This window comes from Lissotriton vulgaris, chromosome 1_1 (assembly GCF_964263255.1).
Source record: "Lissotriton vulgaris chromosome 1_1, aLisVul1.2, whole genome shotgun sequence".
In the NCBI taxonomy this organism is placed as follows: Eukaryota; Metazoa; Chordata; class Amphibia; order Caudata; family Salamandridae; genus Lissotriton; species Lissotriton vulgaris.
Window position 1 is genome coordinate 901,728,586 of NC_141685.1, and position 18,280 is coordinate 901,746,865.

The window sequence follows — 18,280 nt, forward strand, 5'->3', positions numbered from 1 at the left end:
ATCTGGGGGCAATAGGAGCGCACAGATTTAGACCAGAAAGGAAAAGATTTCTATTGCTTCACTCTTTAGGCTTTGAAGGTCGTGACACACTTAAACATTTACCAGAGGTTGTTGATGAGGCTGAAGAGGAAATTGATGAATACCAAAGAACAGTTAGGAAGCTAAAAAAAAGATATGACAAGCAACCGAGTGTAGTGGTGTTGAGGCACAAGTTTTTCAAAAGGGAGCAAAAGTTAGAGGAGGATGTCGACACGTACATCACTGCACTAAGGAAATTAGTTGCTGAATGCGAATTTGAAAATTTCAGAGAGCAGTTGGTACGTGACCAATTCATAAGCAAATGTCTTGACAAAAATATCAGGCAAAAATTACTCTCGCTAGAAAATCCGTCACTGGGTGAATCCATTTGTATAGCTAAGAGCATAGAAACATCTCAGTCATCTATAAAGGAACTGGATAATAAAAGCACTGAAATGATTAATCCAGTACGCGTCACGAATTTCAAGAAAAAGAAAGATTTTCAACAGAACAATTTTTTCAAGGTGTGGGTATCCATCTCACACAAAAAGTGGGAGGCCTTGTCCCGCTAAAAACGCAGTATGTCGCAGCTGTGGCAAAATGGGTCACTTTGACAAAGTGTGTCAGTCAATTATAAGAAAAAATGAGCGTGTAAGCTGTATTAAAGACTCAAGCGAGAGCGACAATGAGGATACCTTAGGGGAATTGAAAGACATGGTGCTTGTGGTGAATGATGGGAGTGTGAAGAGTGGAGATCCAAATGACTGTTTGGACCCGTATGTGGATATCGTAGTTGGTGACAAAAACCTGAAACTACTAGTGGACTCTGGTGCACGGATCACAATGATTACAGAATTACTTTTCAGAGAAAAATGGGGGGAAAGACCCCTACAACCACCAGACCGTAAACCTGTGTCTTATGAATGACGAAAGATAGATCTTCTTGGGTATTTCGAAGATGTGATGGTTTTCAAGAACAGGCATATACATGGGAAAATATAGGTGGCTGTCCATGGACTGAACATTTTAGGATGGTTCCATCAAGGATTATTTGGCATGATGTTATGCCCAGGTGCAAGAGAACAAGTCTTGGCTATCCGTGACTCCACACATGTAGAAGAATTGCTAACAAATACCCGAAAGTATTTTCAGGAGAGTTAGGTCGTATTAAAGGATTCAGACACAAAATAAAGGTAAGGGAGGATGCCGCGCCGGTCAAACATAGGATCAGAAGCATACCCTTCAGTATTAGAGAAGACCTAGAACAAGAGCTTTTGTCCATGCATAAAAGAGGGGTTATCGAACCAATTGAGTCCTCGGACTGGTCTTCACCTTTAGTCCTAGCGAGAAAAAAAAACAATGAACTGAGAGTCTGCATTGACTTGCGCAGTCTAAATAAAGTGATTTGGGTGGACTCACATCCTTTACCGAATAAAACAGAGATGCTGGGTGTGGTAGCAGGGGCAAAAGTCTTCACCACATCTGGATCTGGCCTCTGCGTACCACCAGATAGAACTCGACAAAGAGTCTCGCCATTACACCGCTTTCAATTCTCCCTCTGGGATGTTCCAATTCTGTCATATGCCATTTGGTCTGGCTTCGGCAGCTTCTGTCTTCCAAAGAGTGATGGACAACTTACTCAAAGGCATAAAAAATGTAGCAATATTTCAGGATGATGTCCTCTTATTTGCCAAGGATCAAAAAGAACATGATGTGGTTTTTGACAAGATTCTTTCTATTTTTCAAGAGTACGGTGTAGTCCTTAAACGTGACAAATGCGTATTTTCCAAAGACAAGGTAGAATACCTGGGGCACACCATCTCAAGTACGGGGGTCAGACCAAAGCCTCGTCTTGTCCAGGCAATCATGGATGCCTCTGCTCCAAAAGACAAAGCTGGGGTTAAATCTCTGCTCGGTTTGATGGAGTTCTATGCACGCTTCATCCAAGACTATGCCACAAAAGTTCGTCCCATTTTGAGATTGTTGAAGGACAAAAGTGAATTTGTATGGGACAATGACTGCAAACAAGCGTTTACTTGGCTCAAAGAACAATTGAGTACAGTCAAAGCTTTGAAACCGTATGTGTTGGATGTACCTTGTACTTTGACTGTCGATGCCAGTAGCTATGGGTTAGGGGCAGTTTTGACAAAAGAAGTGGGACATCAGGAAAATACCATTGGTTTTGCTTCCAGGGTAATGAGGGAAGCAGAGACACATTATTCTGTGATTGAAAAAGAACTTCTTGCATGTTGGTGGGGCATTGAAAAATTCAAGAATTATCTGTGGGGGCGAAAATTCACTCTACAAACAGACCACAAACCATTGGTAGCTATTTTGGGCAATACTAACAACCGGAATGCTACACCTCGTATTGCTTGTCTTGCATCAAAGCTGTTACAATTCAACTTTGAAGTAACTCACAGTGCTGGGGGAAAAATGTGAGAGCAGATGCTCTGTCACGCCTGCCTCCTACCACCAGTCAAGCTGTGCAAGATGACAAAGATATTGTCTATGATGAAAAAGAGAATTGTATTATCGCCTGTGTGGAGGTTATGAATGTATGTTCAGTGGGGCAAGAAATGTGGAATGCTGCGATGGCCAATGATGGTGTGTTAAGTAATGTAAAAAAAATACATAATCCAGGTGTGGCCTACGGAAAGGAATGTGGATGTGGACCTGCAGCCTTTTGTAAAGATAAGCGATGAACTATCTATAGAGGATGGTCTAGTGTTCAGGTCAGAAAAGCTTGTACCCCCAAGAAGTGTTAGACCCATCTTACTGAAGAAAGCTCATGAAGGACACTTAGGGGCCACTCTTACCAAACGTAGGGTCAGAGAGTACTTTTGGGTGCACCAGATGGACAAAGATGTTGAGGCTATGGTGCAGGAGTGTACCGTTTGCGCTGGTAGCGACAAAAGTCTCCGTATATCTAACCCTCCCCTCACTCCCATACCTCTCCCTGAAGCTCCATGGGAGAAATTAGGTATTGATGTTTTAGGGCCTTTTCATTCTCTACCTCTACAGTGTAAGTTTGCCATAATAATGATGGACTATTACTCAAAGTGGCCTGAGGTTAAGTTTGTATCCAAAGTGGACTCTAAAGAGATTATTGACTTCATGAGAGAAGTCTTCATGAGAGAAGGTTTTCCCTTATCCATCATATCTGACAACGGTGTGCAGTTTGTGTCTGCTGATGTGGAAGAGTTTCTTAAAGAATCTGCCATTACCCACCTTAGAAGCTCTCTTTACCATCCCCAAACCAATGGTTTGGTCGAGAGGCTTAATAGAGTAATTGGGGATTGTGTCAAGTGGGCTATCGTGCACAACAAAACTGTCCCCTCGTCTGTAAGAGCAATGCTGTGGTTCTACAGGACCACCCCTCATTCATTTACAGGTAGATCTCCCTTCGAACTTTTGAGAGCCAGGAAGCCATGTACAGAGTTTAGACCTGCATGGATGTCTAAATGGTTTAGGTCCAACACCACTTCACAAGAACTAGATGAAAAGTTAAGATGCAAGGTTAAAAATGTTCAATCCCAACAGAAAAATACTTTAATGACAGGAAGCGAGTCATTTGCAGGGAGGTGGCGGTTGGTGACTGTGTGAAAATATAGAATCAGGGGTTTGTTAGAAAAGGTGATTCCAAGTTCAGTAAACCCGTGATTGTTGATAAAGTGTGTGGCAGTGCAGTCCGAGTCAATGGAAGCCACTGGTGGAACTTGAACAAAGTTGTAAAAGTTAAAGAAGTTGTGGATGGTATGCACAATTCTACTGAGGAATGTGATGAGTCTCTCGACTATGTTCCCAGAGATCGCAGTGTTCATGATTCATGTCATTCACCCTCGGTGCTTAGGAGGAGCACAAGAGTAGTCAGGACGCCGAATAGGTACCAGCGTTAGTTCCCCTTTTCTTCCCCTTCTCTTCCTCGCTCTTCTCTCATCCTCTTCTTTCTAGCTTTTCTTTCTTTCTCTCACTCTCTGGTTCCCGCTCTCCTTCCCTCCTTCTTCCCCCTTTCTGTGTTTCCCCTTCTCTGTAGGGAAGGAGATATATGTAGTAGGCTTTGCCTCTGCGCGCTGACTTGTGCGCGTGGGTTCTGTCAGTTCCTGTCTCGTGCTGCACCTATGACGTTACAGGGACCGTTTGTGAACTGTCATTGCCGGACATTTTACGCTGTGCCAGCCTTCACGCTAGTGCCTTGCGTGGCAGCTCAATAAAGTTAATATGTGGAATTACCTCTTCAGCCTCCGAGTTGTTACATACTGGAATACATTTTTCATTGAAATTACAAAGAATGGACTACCCTCATTTATTCCATTACATTTGGCGATGAGGATGGGATGGCCCTGCGTGTCAACTTCCAAGCTACCTCAAGATTCAACAATTCAGAAGCAGCAGCTCAACTCATCTGGCACCATGAGCCCCACCAGTGATCTATCACCGGTCGCCCTCAACAACATTAGTGCCATTTACTATCTGCAGATTCTTCAATTCTCTGCCTACTGTATCTGCCTGCATGCCAGCACCTGCCTCCATACCAGTTCCTGCGACACAGATTGCCCTGAACTCCAGATGTGTCTGCCAACCTGTCTGCTTAATTCAATATATTTAAGGCTTCATTTCCTGCGTTGTCGACAGCCTAAGAAATGTTTTCACTTCGCTGACAGCGTAACAGTGCACAAGTCTAGCATTGGGCTCAAAGGTAGGGAACAGTTCCAGGACGAACCGCACCGCAGGTGAGCCCATCCTCTATCCCAGCGATTGCCAGAGTGCCCTCTTGTGTGTACTGTTGCACCCATCGTGGCCTGGCACATAGCGGTGGCATTATATTTCATTTTTTGTAATATGTCTATATTTGCCTTCACGACATGGCAGTTAAACCGTCCTGCCAATTTCAAACTGCGCTCGAGCTTCACACGGAGCGCACGTGCACAGCGCATGCAGCCTCACCTGTGTCCCGTGCCATTGCGATCTCGTCATCTTCCTCTATGATGTGAGTCAGCCTTCCTACCACTTATGAAATACTTTGAAGCACGCTGATGCCGATAGCCACCTGGCATCTCTTACGTCGGCGTGCAGCCATTTTAGATTGGTATCTTTCATCATCTCATGTGCAGTCCCCTGCATTCTATCTAGCAGCTGGTGTCCACCCCCACCCACCTCGCAGGACACACACTCGACGCCGTCTTCACGTCCAGCATACACATCGCCTTCGACCACGCCACTGGACTCCACTGGACGGACCACAGCTGCGTCCACTTCACCTTCAGAAAAACGACGATCCACCACCACCAGCAACAGGTTGCTCGAAGAAGCTGGAACAAGATCACAGCCGACCAGCTTCCCTGAGCCAGCACCCTCCCGCCAGCTCAGCGAACCCCAGCCAGGCCGCCGACAACCTCACGAAGTGGATCAGCAGCTGCGCGGACGAACTCGCCCCACTAAGGACCCCGCCCAGCAGACCCGGCAGCAAGAAGGCCCCTTGGTTCACCGACGAACTCAAGAGCTCCAAGAAGAACTGCCGAGCCCTCGAGAAAGCCTGGAGAAGGGAACCAACACCGGACAACATGACCACCCTCAAGCTTGCCACCCGGAAGCACCACCAACTGATCCGCGCCACCAAGAAAACCGCATTCAAGGACCGGCTGGACAACAACGCACACAACTGCAAGGAACTCTTCAACATCGTGAAAGAGCTCTCCAACCCCAACGCCGGAAACAACGACATCACCCCATCGCAAGACCTCTGCAACTCCCTCGCCTCCTACTTCCACAACAAGATCGCGGACATACACAACAGCTTCAGCACGCAACCGACGCTAGCCACGACCGAACCACCGCCCCCCACCACCACCATCCGCGCCTGGACTCCGATCAGCACCGAAGACACCGTCCGCATGATGAACTCCATCCACTCCGGATCTCCAACCGACCCCTGCCCTCACCACATCTTCAACAAGGCCGACGCTATCATCGCACCCCACGTGCGGGACATCATCAACACCTCCTTCGACACCGCTACCTTCCCGGAGAGCTGGAAGCACGCAGAACTCAGCGCCCTGCTAAAGAAACCTACAGCGGACCCCACCAAACTCAAGAATTACCGCCCCATCTCGCTCCTCCCGTTCCCAGCTAAAGTCATCGAGAAGACCGTCAACAAACAGCTGGCCGCCTTCCTCGAGACAAATGGATCCCTCGACCCCTCACAGTCTGGCTTCCGAGCCAACCACAGCACCGAGACTGCCCTCATCGCTGCCACCGATGACATCCGAGCCCTGATGGACAACGGAGAAACAGCGGCCCTCATCCTCCTAGACCTCTCCGCGGCATTCGACACTGTCTGCCACCGCACCCTAGTACAGCACCTCAGCAACGTCGGAATCCAGGAGAAGGCTCTGGAATGGATCATCTCCTTCCTCGCTGGAAGAACACAGAGAGTCCGCCTACCACCGTACAAGTCAGAGGCCACCGAAGTCATCTGCGGCGTCCCTCAAGGATCGTCGCTGACTCCCACCCTCTTCAACATCTACATGAGCCCCCTCGCGGCCATCGCACGCCAACACAACCTCAACATCATCTCCTACGCTGACGACACCCAGCTGATCCTCTCCCTGACCAACGACCCCGCCGCCGCCAGAGCCAACCTTCACGAAGGGATGAAAGACGTAGCCGAATGGATGACGACCAGCCGCCTGAAACTGAACTCAGACAAGACGGAAGTCCTCATCCTGGGTGCCTCGCCCTCCGCCTGGGACGACTCCTGGTGGCCCCCCGCCCTGGGCACCGCACCCAAACCGACAGACCACGCACGCAACCTGGGCTTCATCCTGGACTCCTCCCTCTCCATGACCAGACAAGTCAACGCCGTCTCCTCGTCATGCTTCAACATCCTGCGCATGCTACGGAAGATCTTCCGGTGGATCCCCACCGAGACCAGGAAGACAGTCACCCAGGTCCTCGTCACCAGCCGACTGGACTACGGCAACGCCCTCTACGCCGGAACCACCGCGAAGCTCCAGAAGAGACTCCAGCGGATCCAGAACGCCTCAGCCAGACTCATCCTCGACATCCCACGACACAGCCACATCTCCGGACATCTGAGAGACCTGCATTGGCTCCCCGTCAACAAAAGAATCACCTTCCGTCTCCTCACCCACGCACACAAAGCCCTACACGATCAAGGCCCGAGCTACCTCAACAACCGCGTCAACTTCTACACTCCCAAACGCCAACTCCGATCAGCAAGTCACGCCCTCGCCGCCGTCCCCCGCATCCGAAGAACGACAACAGGAGGAAGGTCCTTCTCCTACCTGGCCGCCAAGACCTGGAACTCCCTCCCGACCGACCTGCGCCTGACCCAAGACCACCTCTCCTTCAGGAAGAAGCTCAAGACCTGGCTCTTCGAGCAGTAGCAGCACAACCCCCCCCCCCCCCCCCCCACCCAAGCGCCTTGAAACCCTCCGGGTAAGTAGTGCGCTATATAAATTTCTCTGATTGATTGATTATCTGCGGTTTCATTTCAGCATCATTATTACAGCGATAGGCACGCTTTATTATATAGTTGCCTATTGCATATCAGTATTTTCTACACTGATAGGCACGCTTTACTTTAGACTTGCCTATCGCATTTCAGTGTTATCATTACAGCGATAGGCACGCTTTCACTACTTTTCCAGCCAAGCATCCTACGGACCTCCGGCATGCCTCCTACCTACAATTCATCTTTACTTAGGAACATTGGATTGTCTGTATGGATCTTCCGCAGGTGCTGTTTCATTTTTTCATTTTTAAACATGCTGCCTCTTCTCATAGTTTTTGAGACAAGCAGTCTCATTTGGAAACTTCCTACATTACGTCGATCTGCTGTTTTATTTAAGTACTGTACTTTAACTTTTTGCAACACTGCCATCTAGCGGTTACTTTTCACCACTGCATCTCTTCAAGGAAAACAAAATTCCACCTGATGTAATGCATATCTACAAGTGTTTCTTTTGTTATTTCAAACTTAAGTTTACCTCGCCTGGAGTTACCCGCAAGGCTGACTTGAAAAACACAACTAAGGGCCCCTTGAAATTAGGATAATACCATGACAGGGAAATAACTTGCTGTGAAAAATTACACACCGGGCATAGTGTTAACTATACATATTATAGTGCTCACACCATATCTCTGATTTGTGAATACATAACACGAAACGAAGTGATTTAAAAAACATATATATTTTTTATTTCATAATTTATTATCTTTTTTATATTATTTTATATGATAATTCTTTTCACATTTTTCTCTAATTTATTTTATATTGTTCAAAACACAAACAAACATGTATGCAACTATTTCATCATTACTGTTTTCATGCCTACTAACTTTTCCTATCTAGTTTTTGAAAGACCCCAATTTTTTGATGTTATATAGCGGTCTGAAAAATTGGCAAACTATTTCATTTGCAGTTGGATATAAAGTCAAAAAGTTGCTGTTGACATAGATGAACAAAACTTTACAAGTTATTCATTTACATGTCTTTTGACATTGCAATTATTAGACATAAGGCTATGATACAGTTATGCTAAAGAGACCGGTTACAGAATGTTGAATTGCACCAACGCGTTTCGGCGACAGCCTTCCTCAGGGTATTCACACCAGATTTTGCTTCGCTAATTTACAGGTTTACGAAGATATGAAATCTTTTTTTTGGGATGGCGATGTAGCATTCGCATATATTTTTGAAGTTTAAAAGAAGCATGATTATATTATATATATAATAGTAGTGGATCTTCAATCAAAGTGAAATTTTCAAGCGATGTCCTAAGGATATCTCCTGGAGTTAATCTTTTGTAACACAAATTTGTTTTATTTACTTGTCCTCAGTGCATAAATCTTGGTATTCAAAAAGGAAAAAGAGAAAGGATATTGTGTATCTTCTTTGGATTCTGATACTAGTATTTATACCTCTTAGGATATTTTGGTGATGTCTGCACATCTACATGCATTCCTTCTTTCTGTACGTTTAATTGGGCCTTTGTTGAGAACAGATGGACTGTTAAATGGACCTCCAGGCTAACGGCATGTTTGGAACCCGATACAAAAATCTCCAGGAGATATCCTTAGGACAACGCTTGAAAATTTCACTTTGATTGAAGATCCACTACTATTATATATATAATATAATCATGCTTCTTTTAAACTTCAAAAATATATGCGAATGATACATCGCCATCCCCCAAAAAAGATTTCATATCTTCGTAAACCTGTAAATTAGCGAAACAAAATCTGGTGTGAATACCCTGAGGAAGGCTGTCGCCGAAACGCGTTGGTGCAATTCAACATCCTGTAACCGGTCTCTTTGGCTTAACTGTATCATAGCCTTATGTCTAGTAATTGAAATGTCAAATGATATGTAAATGAATAACTTGTAAAGGGTTGTTCATCTATGTCAACAGCAACTTTTTGACTTTATATCCAACTGCAAATGAAATAGTTGGCCAATTTTTCAGACTGCTATATAACATCAAAAAATTGGGGTCTTTCAAAAACTAGATAGGGAAAGTTAGTAGGCATCAAAACAGTAATGATGAAATCATTGCATACATGTTTGTTTGTGTTTTTAACAATATAAAATAAATTAGAGAAAAATGTGAAAAGAATTATCATATAAAATAATATAAAAAAGATAATAAATTATGAAATAAAAAAAAATATTTTTTTAAATCACTTAGTTTTGTGTTATGTATTCACAAATCAGAGATATGGTGTGAGCACTACAATATGTATAGTTAACACTATGCTCGGTGTGTAATTTTTCCCAGCAAGTTACCCGCAAGGCTCACATAATTGCACTGTTACTGCAATTTGCATTTTTATTGTGTGGCAGCTTTATCCACACCTTCTTCTGTTCTGAATGTCAGTTTCATCTTCTGCTTAGATAGTATGCAGCTAGGAGGTTTTTTAGTTAGAGTAATTAGGCGCACAACCTGAGTGGCCGCAAAGTGAGTAGTAATATGAAGTAGATGGTATAGGCAATAGGGCGAGCTCAGGGTTGGACCAAGATGATCCACACAAATAGCAAAAACAACAAAACCCCCGCACTATACAATGTTAGAATGACATTGGCAAACGGCGCCGGGAACCTCAAGAGGGAGCATTACTCAAATAAGGTGTATCCGCCGATGTGAAACCAGAGCACAACTCTTTTATCAACTCCTCCCGGTTATAGCTCCTACTATTATCGATCCAGATTCAACTATCACGCGGACAGCGTTTTCCGAAATCGTTAACTACCCAAAAATAAATAAGTGGAAGCACCGCCCTGTACGGGCTTAAACAACACGAATTCGCCCGTGCCCACATGAGGCCCTGAAGATTCGAATTGTGTTCCCTGCAATGAAACACGTGTTCTAATTAAAGGAACAATAAACTGATACTTCACACCAAGAACGGAACGTCTTTTTTGAACTTTGATATATCTATTTGGAGGATTGTGATTCTCATCAAGTTACTCTGAAAGTGTTAATGTACATAACCAATCATCCTTAACGACACCAGCATTACCAAGAATGTTCTAACATTGTATAGTGCAGGGGTTTTGTTGTTTTTGCAGTTTCATCTTCTGCGCTTACATGTGTGATACTTTAAACCTCACCCACTGACATATTATATTGTTTTACATACTTCCTTATTAAGCGCCAGTGTTACTTTCTACGTTACATGTGTGGTACTTTAAACTACACCCACTGACACATTACATTGTTTTACACTTTGTATTATAAGTTTATTGTTTGCGCATGTTTGTTCATTTCATTTCATGTGGTACCTCCACTTCTTATGCCCATGTTGCATTTTAAATTTTTACTTTGTACTGTGTGGGTCCCTCCTACCCCTTCCACTCAATTTGAGGGAAATTTTACTGCTTCATGTGGTCATACTCCACATCCATTTTCACAATTTCAGGCAATACATTTTGCCGTGTGCCGTTTCTGCACACCTTGCACTTTACATTACAGTGCTTATTTACATTACGCAACGTTACGTATCACGTTATATTGCAGTACTTTTCTTACATCCCCTGTGCATGGGATATATTACAGTATGTATTTCACCCTACATAGTATTTGTATGTGATTTTACATTTTAATACTGTTTAGTGGATTTATTTTCAAAATTCACCTAGGTGTAACACACGCACCGCCCTTATATCTTTAAGTGATTTTCCTTTCTCTCTCCCGCACTTACTGTTCACTTCCATTTCCTTTCTGCTTGCGACCTCCACACTGGTCTGGCCAACCAGTGTGCCCTGGTGGTGATTTGTATGTCTATTCTTCATCATCCATGTTTTTGCGCCACCATTGTCACGCAAATGTCTTCCTTCATTTCTTCACTTGTTTATCTTTACCTCACTCTTCCCTTTACAAGTTCCATTTTAATCACTTCTGTTGTCGCCGTTAAAGGGGGAAGAAGGGTTGTGTTCCTTTTCAATCCACGCTTTGCTTTAATTTTTCATATTTCAGTGCTTTCTCTGCGCTTTTCTTTTACGTTTCAAAAATTATCATCCACTCGTTTACATGTTTTGAAATTTATCATCGTCTCATTACATGTTTTAAAATGTATTCCTAATCACATCTCTTCAAGAGATATTCACCTTATGCTTTGATTGTAACCTTTTGTTATGCCTATTTGAAGTCTCCTTTCACATTGCAAAGAAGGGAGAAGATGTAGTATGCTGCTCAGCCAGGATGTGTGTAGCTTAGAATGTTGAATGTTAGAATGTTGGTATGATTGAATCAGTTGCTGAATGGGCTGAGCAGAGCACAGACTGCTCCTGGTGGGGCTCTCTTCCTGAATACTACTGGAATAAATCTTTCATTGAAATTACAAAGAATGGACTACCCTCATTTATTTCATTACAATCATTTACCATCTTATGTTCTATGATATTTTCAATTGTGATTTGCATTGTGTATAAATAAAGAGGGGAGATGTGTTATAACTTAGTGCATCCTCCCCGGCCTTCCAATTTCCTGCTGTTCAGCCTGCGTATGAGGTCACATAGAATGTTGAGAGTGTATGTGTTGGATTGAGTGTCAGTTGAAGATATAGGCAGAGCAGCAACAGAGGCTGCTTCTGGTGGGGCTTTTTATTAGCTTACTTACCATCTTACTAGTTACTTGGAACGGACTGACTCCTAATAAACCTTCTTCTACAACCTAAACTATGGCTACTGGATTTCTTCCATTACAACCCTGGCGGCAATCTTTGTTTATCTCATTTAGAACTCTTGTGCTTGTCTTCAAAACTCTACTGACAAAACACTTTGTAAATCAATGTGTATTAGGGATTCTGATCCAGTTGCTCTTTTCAAGAACGTGGATGTGGAATCTGATAATGCTGTTTAAGAATTTAGATTGTTTGCTTCCAATGCCTTTAGCACTTTCAACTCAATTCATTTGGTTAACCATACCTTAGTATAAATTATCCTACTATCATTCGGAGAATCTCAAATACAAACTGAAAGATTCTTGTGGTATTCTTCTTGCTGCCGGTGTTTCCAGGTGTGGCTCAAACCATCACTGCCTGTCCCATTCACATGCACTGTGTTACAGATTTATAGTGTTGTTTAAAAAAAATATAAATACATTTTTCCCACAACCACATTACGGTGCTTGGCTCTTACAGTTCTTTGATACTGTGGTAATCAGGTAAAGTAATAATGTACTTGGTGTCCAAAGTTAGTAGTTGATAGGGAAATGTTGCTTGTTCATTGCTTGCTTAACACCGGTTGGTGTTTTTCTCGCAAGACCAAAACAATGCAACAGGTCGAGGAGCAGATAACCAGGTGTATACTGCTTGATCTTTGTTCAAGTAGTTAAATCAAACACCTGCTTAATTTATTACCATTATGATCGTATCAGTTTGAGAGAAGGTTTCATAATAAGTAGATATTCCATTTTATGACAATCAGGATATGAATGGTGATCCGTGCTTTCCTATTCAGCAAAGATTCCCAGCTCTCTGTGCTCTGTAATACCTCAATTAAACCCTTCTCTGTGCGACACAGACATGTCATTAGGATTGTGGGGGAAGCTGTCAACAGGCAAAACAATGGAGCATCTGCTAAAAACATTCCATGAGCGCATGTCACCTAAGGCGTCATATCGAGTCTGACTTGACAGTCAAGCTCAGCAACAGATGATACGTTTAGGGCCATATTTACCCGTCCTTGCTTTTGTTGAAATTCCTAAACTGGTAGCAATGTCCATCCCTGCGTCCTCAAAGACCTTAAGGTAGTTTTCTCCACTGCCATAGCTGCAACCAATGTCATTTTTCTCCACAGTGTTCCAGACCTAGTTGTGAATGTAATTAGAAAGTCAACAAAACCGGCACTGAATTTTTATTGTGTTCCAGTAATTCAAATATTTATCAAAAAACGGAGAAACAGCCTAGCAAAACAAAAGCGATATTTTGCAATTACAAGCTTTTCAGGCACCATAGACGTTCTCATGTGAACTTTGACACGCACAACACAGTCTAATAAGCTGGTCACTGCCTCGTCGTTTTTTATTTACAACCGTTGCCATGTTGTTAATTCTGCTCCTACTGAAGTGCTGGACTTGATATACATAAATGCTTGCCACCCTTTTAACTAAATCATAAATAAATAAATCCACAGGATCATAGCATCAATGCCACTTACAAAAGTAGAAATATCTTTTCCATAAAATAAACCTTTACTATAGCCTTATAGCCCGCCGTAGCGGGCTATACCGGCTATTAAAGGCCCGCTGAATCGTTGAAAGGCCCGAGCCGAAGGCGAGGGACTTTAACGAGACAGCTGGACTTTAATTGCCGGTATAGCACTGCTATGAAGGGCTATAAGGCTATTAGAACATTCTGCCACTAGAGCGCAGAATGTTCTAACAAAGTAAACTAAGTGTTCTCGAAGCTCGAGGGGATATAAATCCCCTCGAGCTTCGAGAAGCCTTTGTAGAACATTGAAATGTTGCTGTTACCGGCCCGTAGAAGCAGGGAGCACTCCATTGTCTACAATGGAGCTCCCAACATTCCAATGTTCTAATTAAAATTAAAACGAATAAATAAAACTATCCTTATTTTAATTCTAAAAATAACTTCATTTGAGCCCTACAGCTATTCTAAAAAAACATAAAGTGTATCAAAGGGTGTAGACCCCTATAAAAAGGAAAATATGAAATATAAATGAGAATCTAGGCATACACATCCGCAGCCTTAGCCACTTTCTTCCGGCCATTAATAAATCTTCTTCAGATGAGTTGGTGCTGGACTTTGTGTGCCAGGGGTAGCGTATAGAGGGGCATATTATCAACAAATAGCGATATTTATCGCTAAGTAGGGTTAGCAGCAATTCTATTATCGCTGCGCATCACCGGATTTTATTGCTGAGATAACGTGCTATTAGCAACGTTTATCTCAAAAGCGATAACATTTACGGCGATAGCGGCAAAATCCGGGAATGTCGCTGAGAATACAGCGATATTCACGCATTATCGCTAACAGGGTCTTAGCCATTATATCCACCTCCCATTGGATATAATGGCTAAGAACTGGTCCGAGCAGGGGTTAGTTTTTGGAGATATTCACGCTTAGCGCGAATATTTCCATCACTACGCCTGTGTTGGTAATAGGCGATAGCAATGTTAGCGACTGCTTTCAGTCGCTAACAGGTTGGGTACGCCCACTTTGCAGGTCATTAGCGATAAATATCGCTGACATGCAAAGCGGGCCCCAAACCGCTCGCTATCGCCTACACGCTGTCGCTAATTACAGTTAGCGACAGCTTGCTAATAGGGCGATAGAATTATCGCCGCTTAGCGGCCGAAAACGGCTGCTAACGCAGCGATAATTGCCTATCGCCCCCCTTGATAATACGCCTCAGAGTTCACTCTTTCTCCTCTGGATTCCGAAGTTCGGCCGACTTGTAACCATGCAGTCGGGTGAAGAAGATAGAATTGTCTCTGGGAATTGACTCGCTTCTGCAGAAGAGGGCGATTAAGGTGGTCCCTCCACTGGGGAGAGGGCTGGGCTTTTACTCCATTATCTTCCTGGTGGCTCGAGTGACAGGAGGTTTCCATCTGATGTTGGACTTGAACGCTCTGAACAAATGTATTGTCTGCATTCCCTTCAAGGTGGAGACTCTGCAGAGGGTGATCCCGTTGGTTCTCAGGAATCATTTCATGTGCACACTGGATCTACAGGATGCTTACTATGATGTTACAATCCATCCCCACTGTCGTAGGTTCCTGAGAGTCTGCATTCACGGAAATCACTTCTCAGTTTTGTGCTCTGCCATTTGGCCTTCAGTCTTCCCCGAGGATTTTTACGAAAGCCGTGGCTCCATTGGTGGCTCCCTTCCATCTTCAGAGTGCTCCATGCTCCCTCCCCTGACCAGCAGCTGATGATGTATTCAGCCTTAAGAACTCATGGGTTCCTGCGGAATCATTCCTAGTGTCTACTGGTTCCTTCCCAGGATTTGAATTTTATAGGGGCTAGATTTCACCCAGACCTGAACAGGGTGTTCTCGCTGGGCTGTTGCCTTGAGGTCCATGGCTCTGAAGGTGATGAGGGGTGTCCCCTTTCCGGTTCAGATGTGATTGTGACTTCTGCGTCTTATGGCAGCAGCTGTGCTCACGGTGCCCTGGACACGTTTTCTCATCCGGCCTCTGTGGATCCATCTGCTGGTCTGTCGGGATCCCTTGTTTTGGGACCTCAACCATATGGGTTGAAGTCTCCAATCCTCCTTCTTGTTTTGTGCTGGTGGACAGTGTTGGATATTCTTTCATATGGGATGCCCTTGCAGCCCACTCCTCCTATGGTCCTTACTAAGGATGTCTGTGCTTTCAGGTCACGGGTCACATTAGGGAGCAGCTCCATGCAGGGTCAGTAGTCTCTGCAGAAGATGAGGTGTTCTTCTAATTCGAAGAAACTGACGGCCAAATCCAGAGCTGTCAGGGATTTCGGTCTTCAGTTGGTGGGGCAGAATGTGGTGGTCAGGTCCGAGGGTGACATTGGCTTACCTGAATCATCAGGGGTCTTGTCCATTTGTCCATTAAGCTCACTATATAAAAGCAGACCAAACTTTTACGGTCCACAACTTTCAAATGTCACCAGCTGCCACTGGGCTAGATGCTTTCAGGCAGTGGACAGAAAAGGAGAGTTGCAGCTCTGTGTCAAGCCACAGATCTGTAAAGTTTGCAAAACTCAGACCGACTGTCCTTCTCGTCTTTTGTATCCATTTAGCTGTGGAACAAATGCTGCAGCTCCACTTCTAACAGGGCCATTGCAGTGCAGCCAGGACCTGGGGGGTCACAATGGGAAGGTTAGGGTGGGGAGGGTTCTCAGAACAATATACATAACCGAAGATTAGAATTCTAACACTTACCATTACCGAGGACAAGGCAGCAAAACACAAGTGCTTCATGGTGCATGACACTGGCCTACATATACTAAAATGGCAATTATTTTATTATGAAGGGCTTAGGAACAATAAGCCCAGCGTTGTGCGTCACATCTCAGAAAGTTGATTTACTGCCCGGCTTTTGAGCGAAACAGGGCTGGCAGTCTGGGACCGACAGCCCATACTTAAATACATCGATTTGTTTAGAGATATGCTTGCATCTCTAAATTAATCGATCTATTTTATAATTGTACATGAATGTGACGGAATTTCAGGGGGGTGCTGCCCCAGAGCCCTAATGGAGAATCCACCCCTGTTTTCTCTCAGCTTCCTCTCTATCAAATGAATATCACCTTACCATCCATCCTCTGTATGCCTTACTGTCTCTGAGGCAAGCCTACTATATTGCATGCCTGTATGCATGTGTCTGTGTGATATTTCTGCAAACTGACACTAACTCTTCCCATAAAACATAAACAATCCTTCAGGTTAACCATTCCTTGTCATCTAACATTATCTTCTAACCTCCTTGTTCCGCCCTACACATCCCACTTTACATTTGCACAAATTCACACCAATGATCACACCTAACTGCAATTAAGGTATTCTACTACAAACAAATTGGAGCGAATGCATAGCACAGTTTGCTGGGATCACAAGGCGAATCCCATTAAGTAATAAAAACTAATCAACATTGGAATAACCACTAACCTAGGCTTCTCCCGTAACATGCTACTGCCATAAAGTTCTTCACTGCCTCATCAGGAGTAGTAAATGTAATATTCATGTCTGAAGATGAAGTCTAGCAGCCGAGATGTGTTTCAATTAGATTTATTTAGTCTTAGTTGTAGGTTATAAAGTTCATGTAGAGGAGCCCCACCAGGAGCAGCCTGTCTGCTGCTCAGCCCATACTCCAACTGTCACATTTCCCCTCCCAGGCACCCAAACATTCCATTCATCATCACCACACCAACATACCACGTAACACATTCACACTGGCTGAGCAGCAAGGGAAAAAGCAACAGGATAAATACATATACAGGATACTACATATTGTCCTCTTTTATATAATGCAAAAATGAAACTGCAAAATGGAATTAAGTATTAATAAGAAGAACCTTGAAAAGAGAAATTATGCTAAAGTACACAAATGCAAGAAGCAATAAAGCATTAACCTGAAAAAACATTATAAACATTGTGAAAGATAAAGAAGATAGAAAGATAAATATACAATGAAGAACCACAATATAGCATTGAGAAAATAAAGAAGATGCATAGATAAAGAGAACATTACTCAAAGATAAAGACACAAGGGAAAATGAAGAAGATGCCTAGATAAAAATGCAAGATATCACACATCCTCCCCCTTTGTAAAGTTTATGAAAATATGTCAGAAGAAACAAAATGTTGTGTAAAAGTCATAATCGCGACTATGATCACTACCACCCACAACAACTGTCAAGACATCCATGAGAGGAGACACAACACAGCATGACATGAACTAACCGTATGAACGACTGACACACATATATATATAACATAAAAGTATTGGGTGTAGTACACCCAACCAAATGTCCCCAAAACAAGGGCGTGTGGAGTAACCTGTAGCAACAGATGACACTCACACCCACCCAAAAGTAAGGACAAATAGGGAAAACTGGGAAACTAGGTTACTCCTATCCATACAGCCACTCCTCATGTAAGGGCCTCAAACAAAAAATGTGAAAATGGGTGACTATAACCCATACAGCAGCTCCTCATCTAAGGGCAGCTAACAAAACCTGCAGCACAGGAAATTATGAAAAATGGTGACTCCGACCCATACATCCACTCCTCACCTAA

General features: G+C 43.7%; 1 protein-coding gene across 3 annotated transcripts in view; it reads right to left on the reverse strand.

Annotated features, from left to right (window-relative positions):
- LOC147748145 (complement C3-like) overlaps nt 1-18,280 on the reverse strand; it is a 1,551,795-nt gene that overhangs the window by 858,649 nt on the left and 674,866 nt on the right. For all 3 annotated transcript variants that reach the window (XM_086959014.1, XM_086959019.1, XM_086959009.1), the window contains exon 15: nt 13,223-13,352. In XM_086959014.1, coding sequence (XP_086815140.1) covers nt 13,223-13,352 — 130 coding nt within the window. The remainder of the gene's footprint in view (nt 1-13,222; nt 13,353-18,280) is intronic.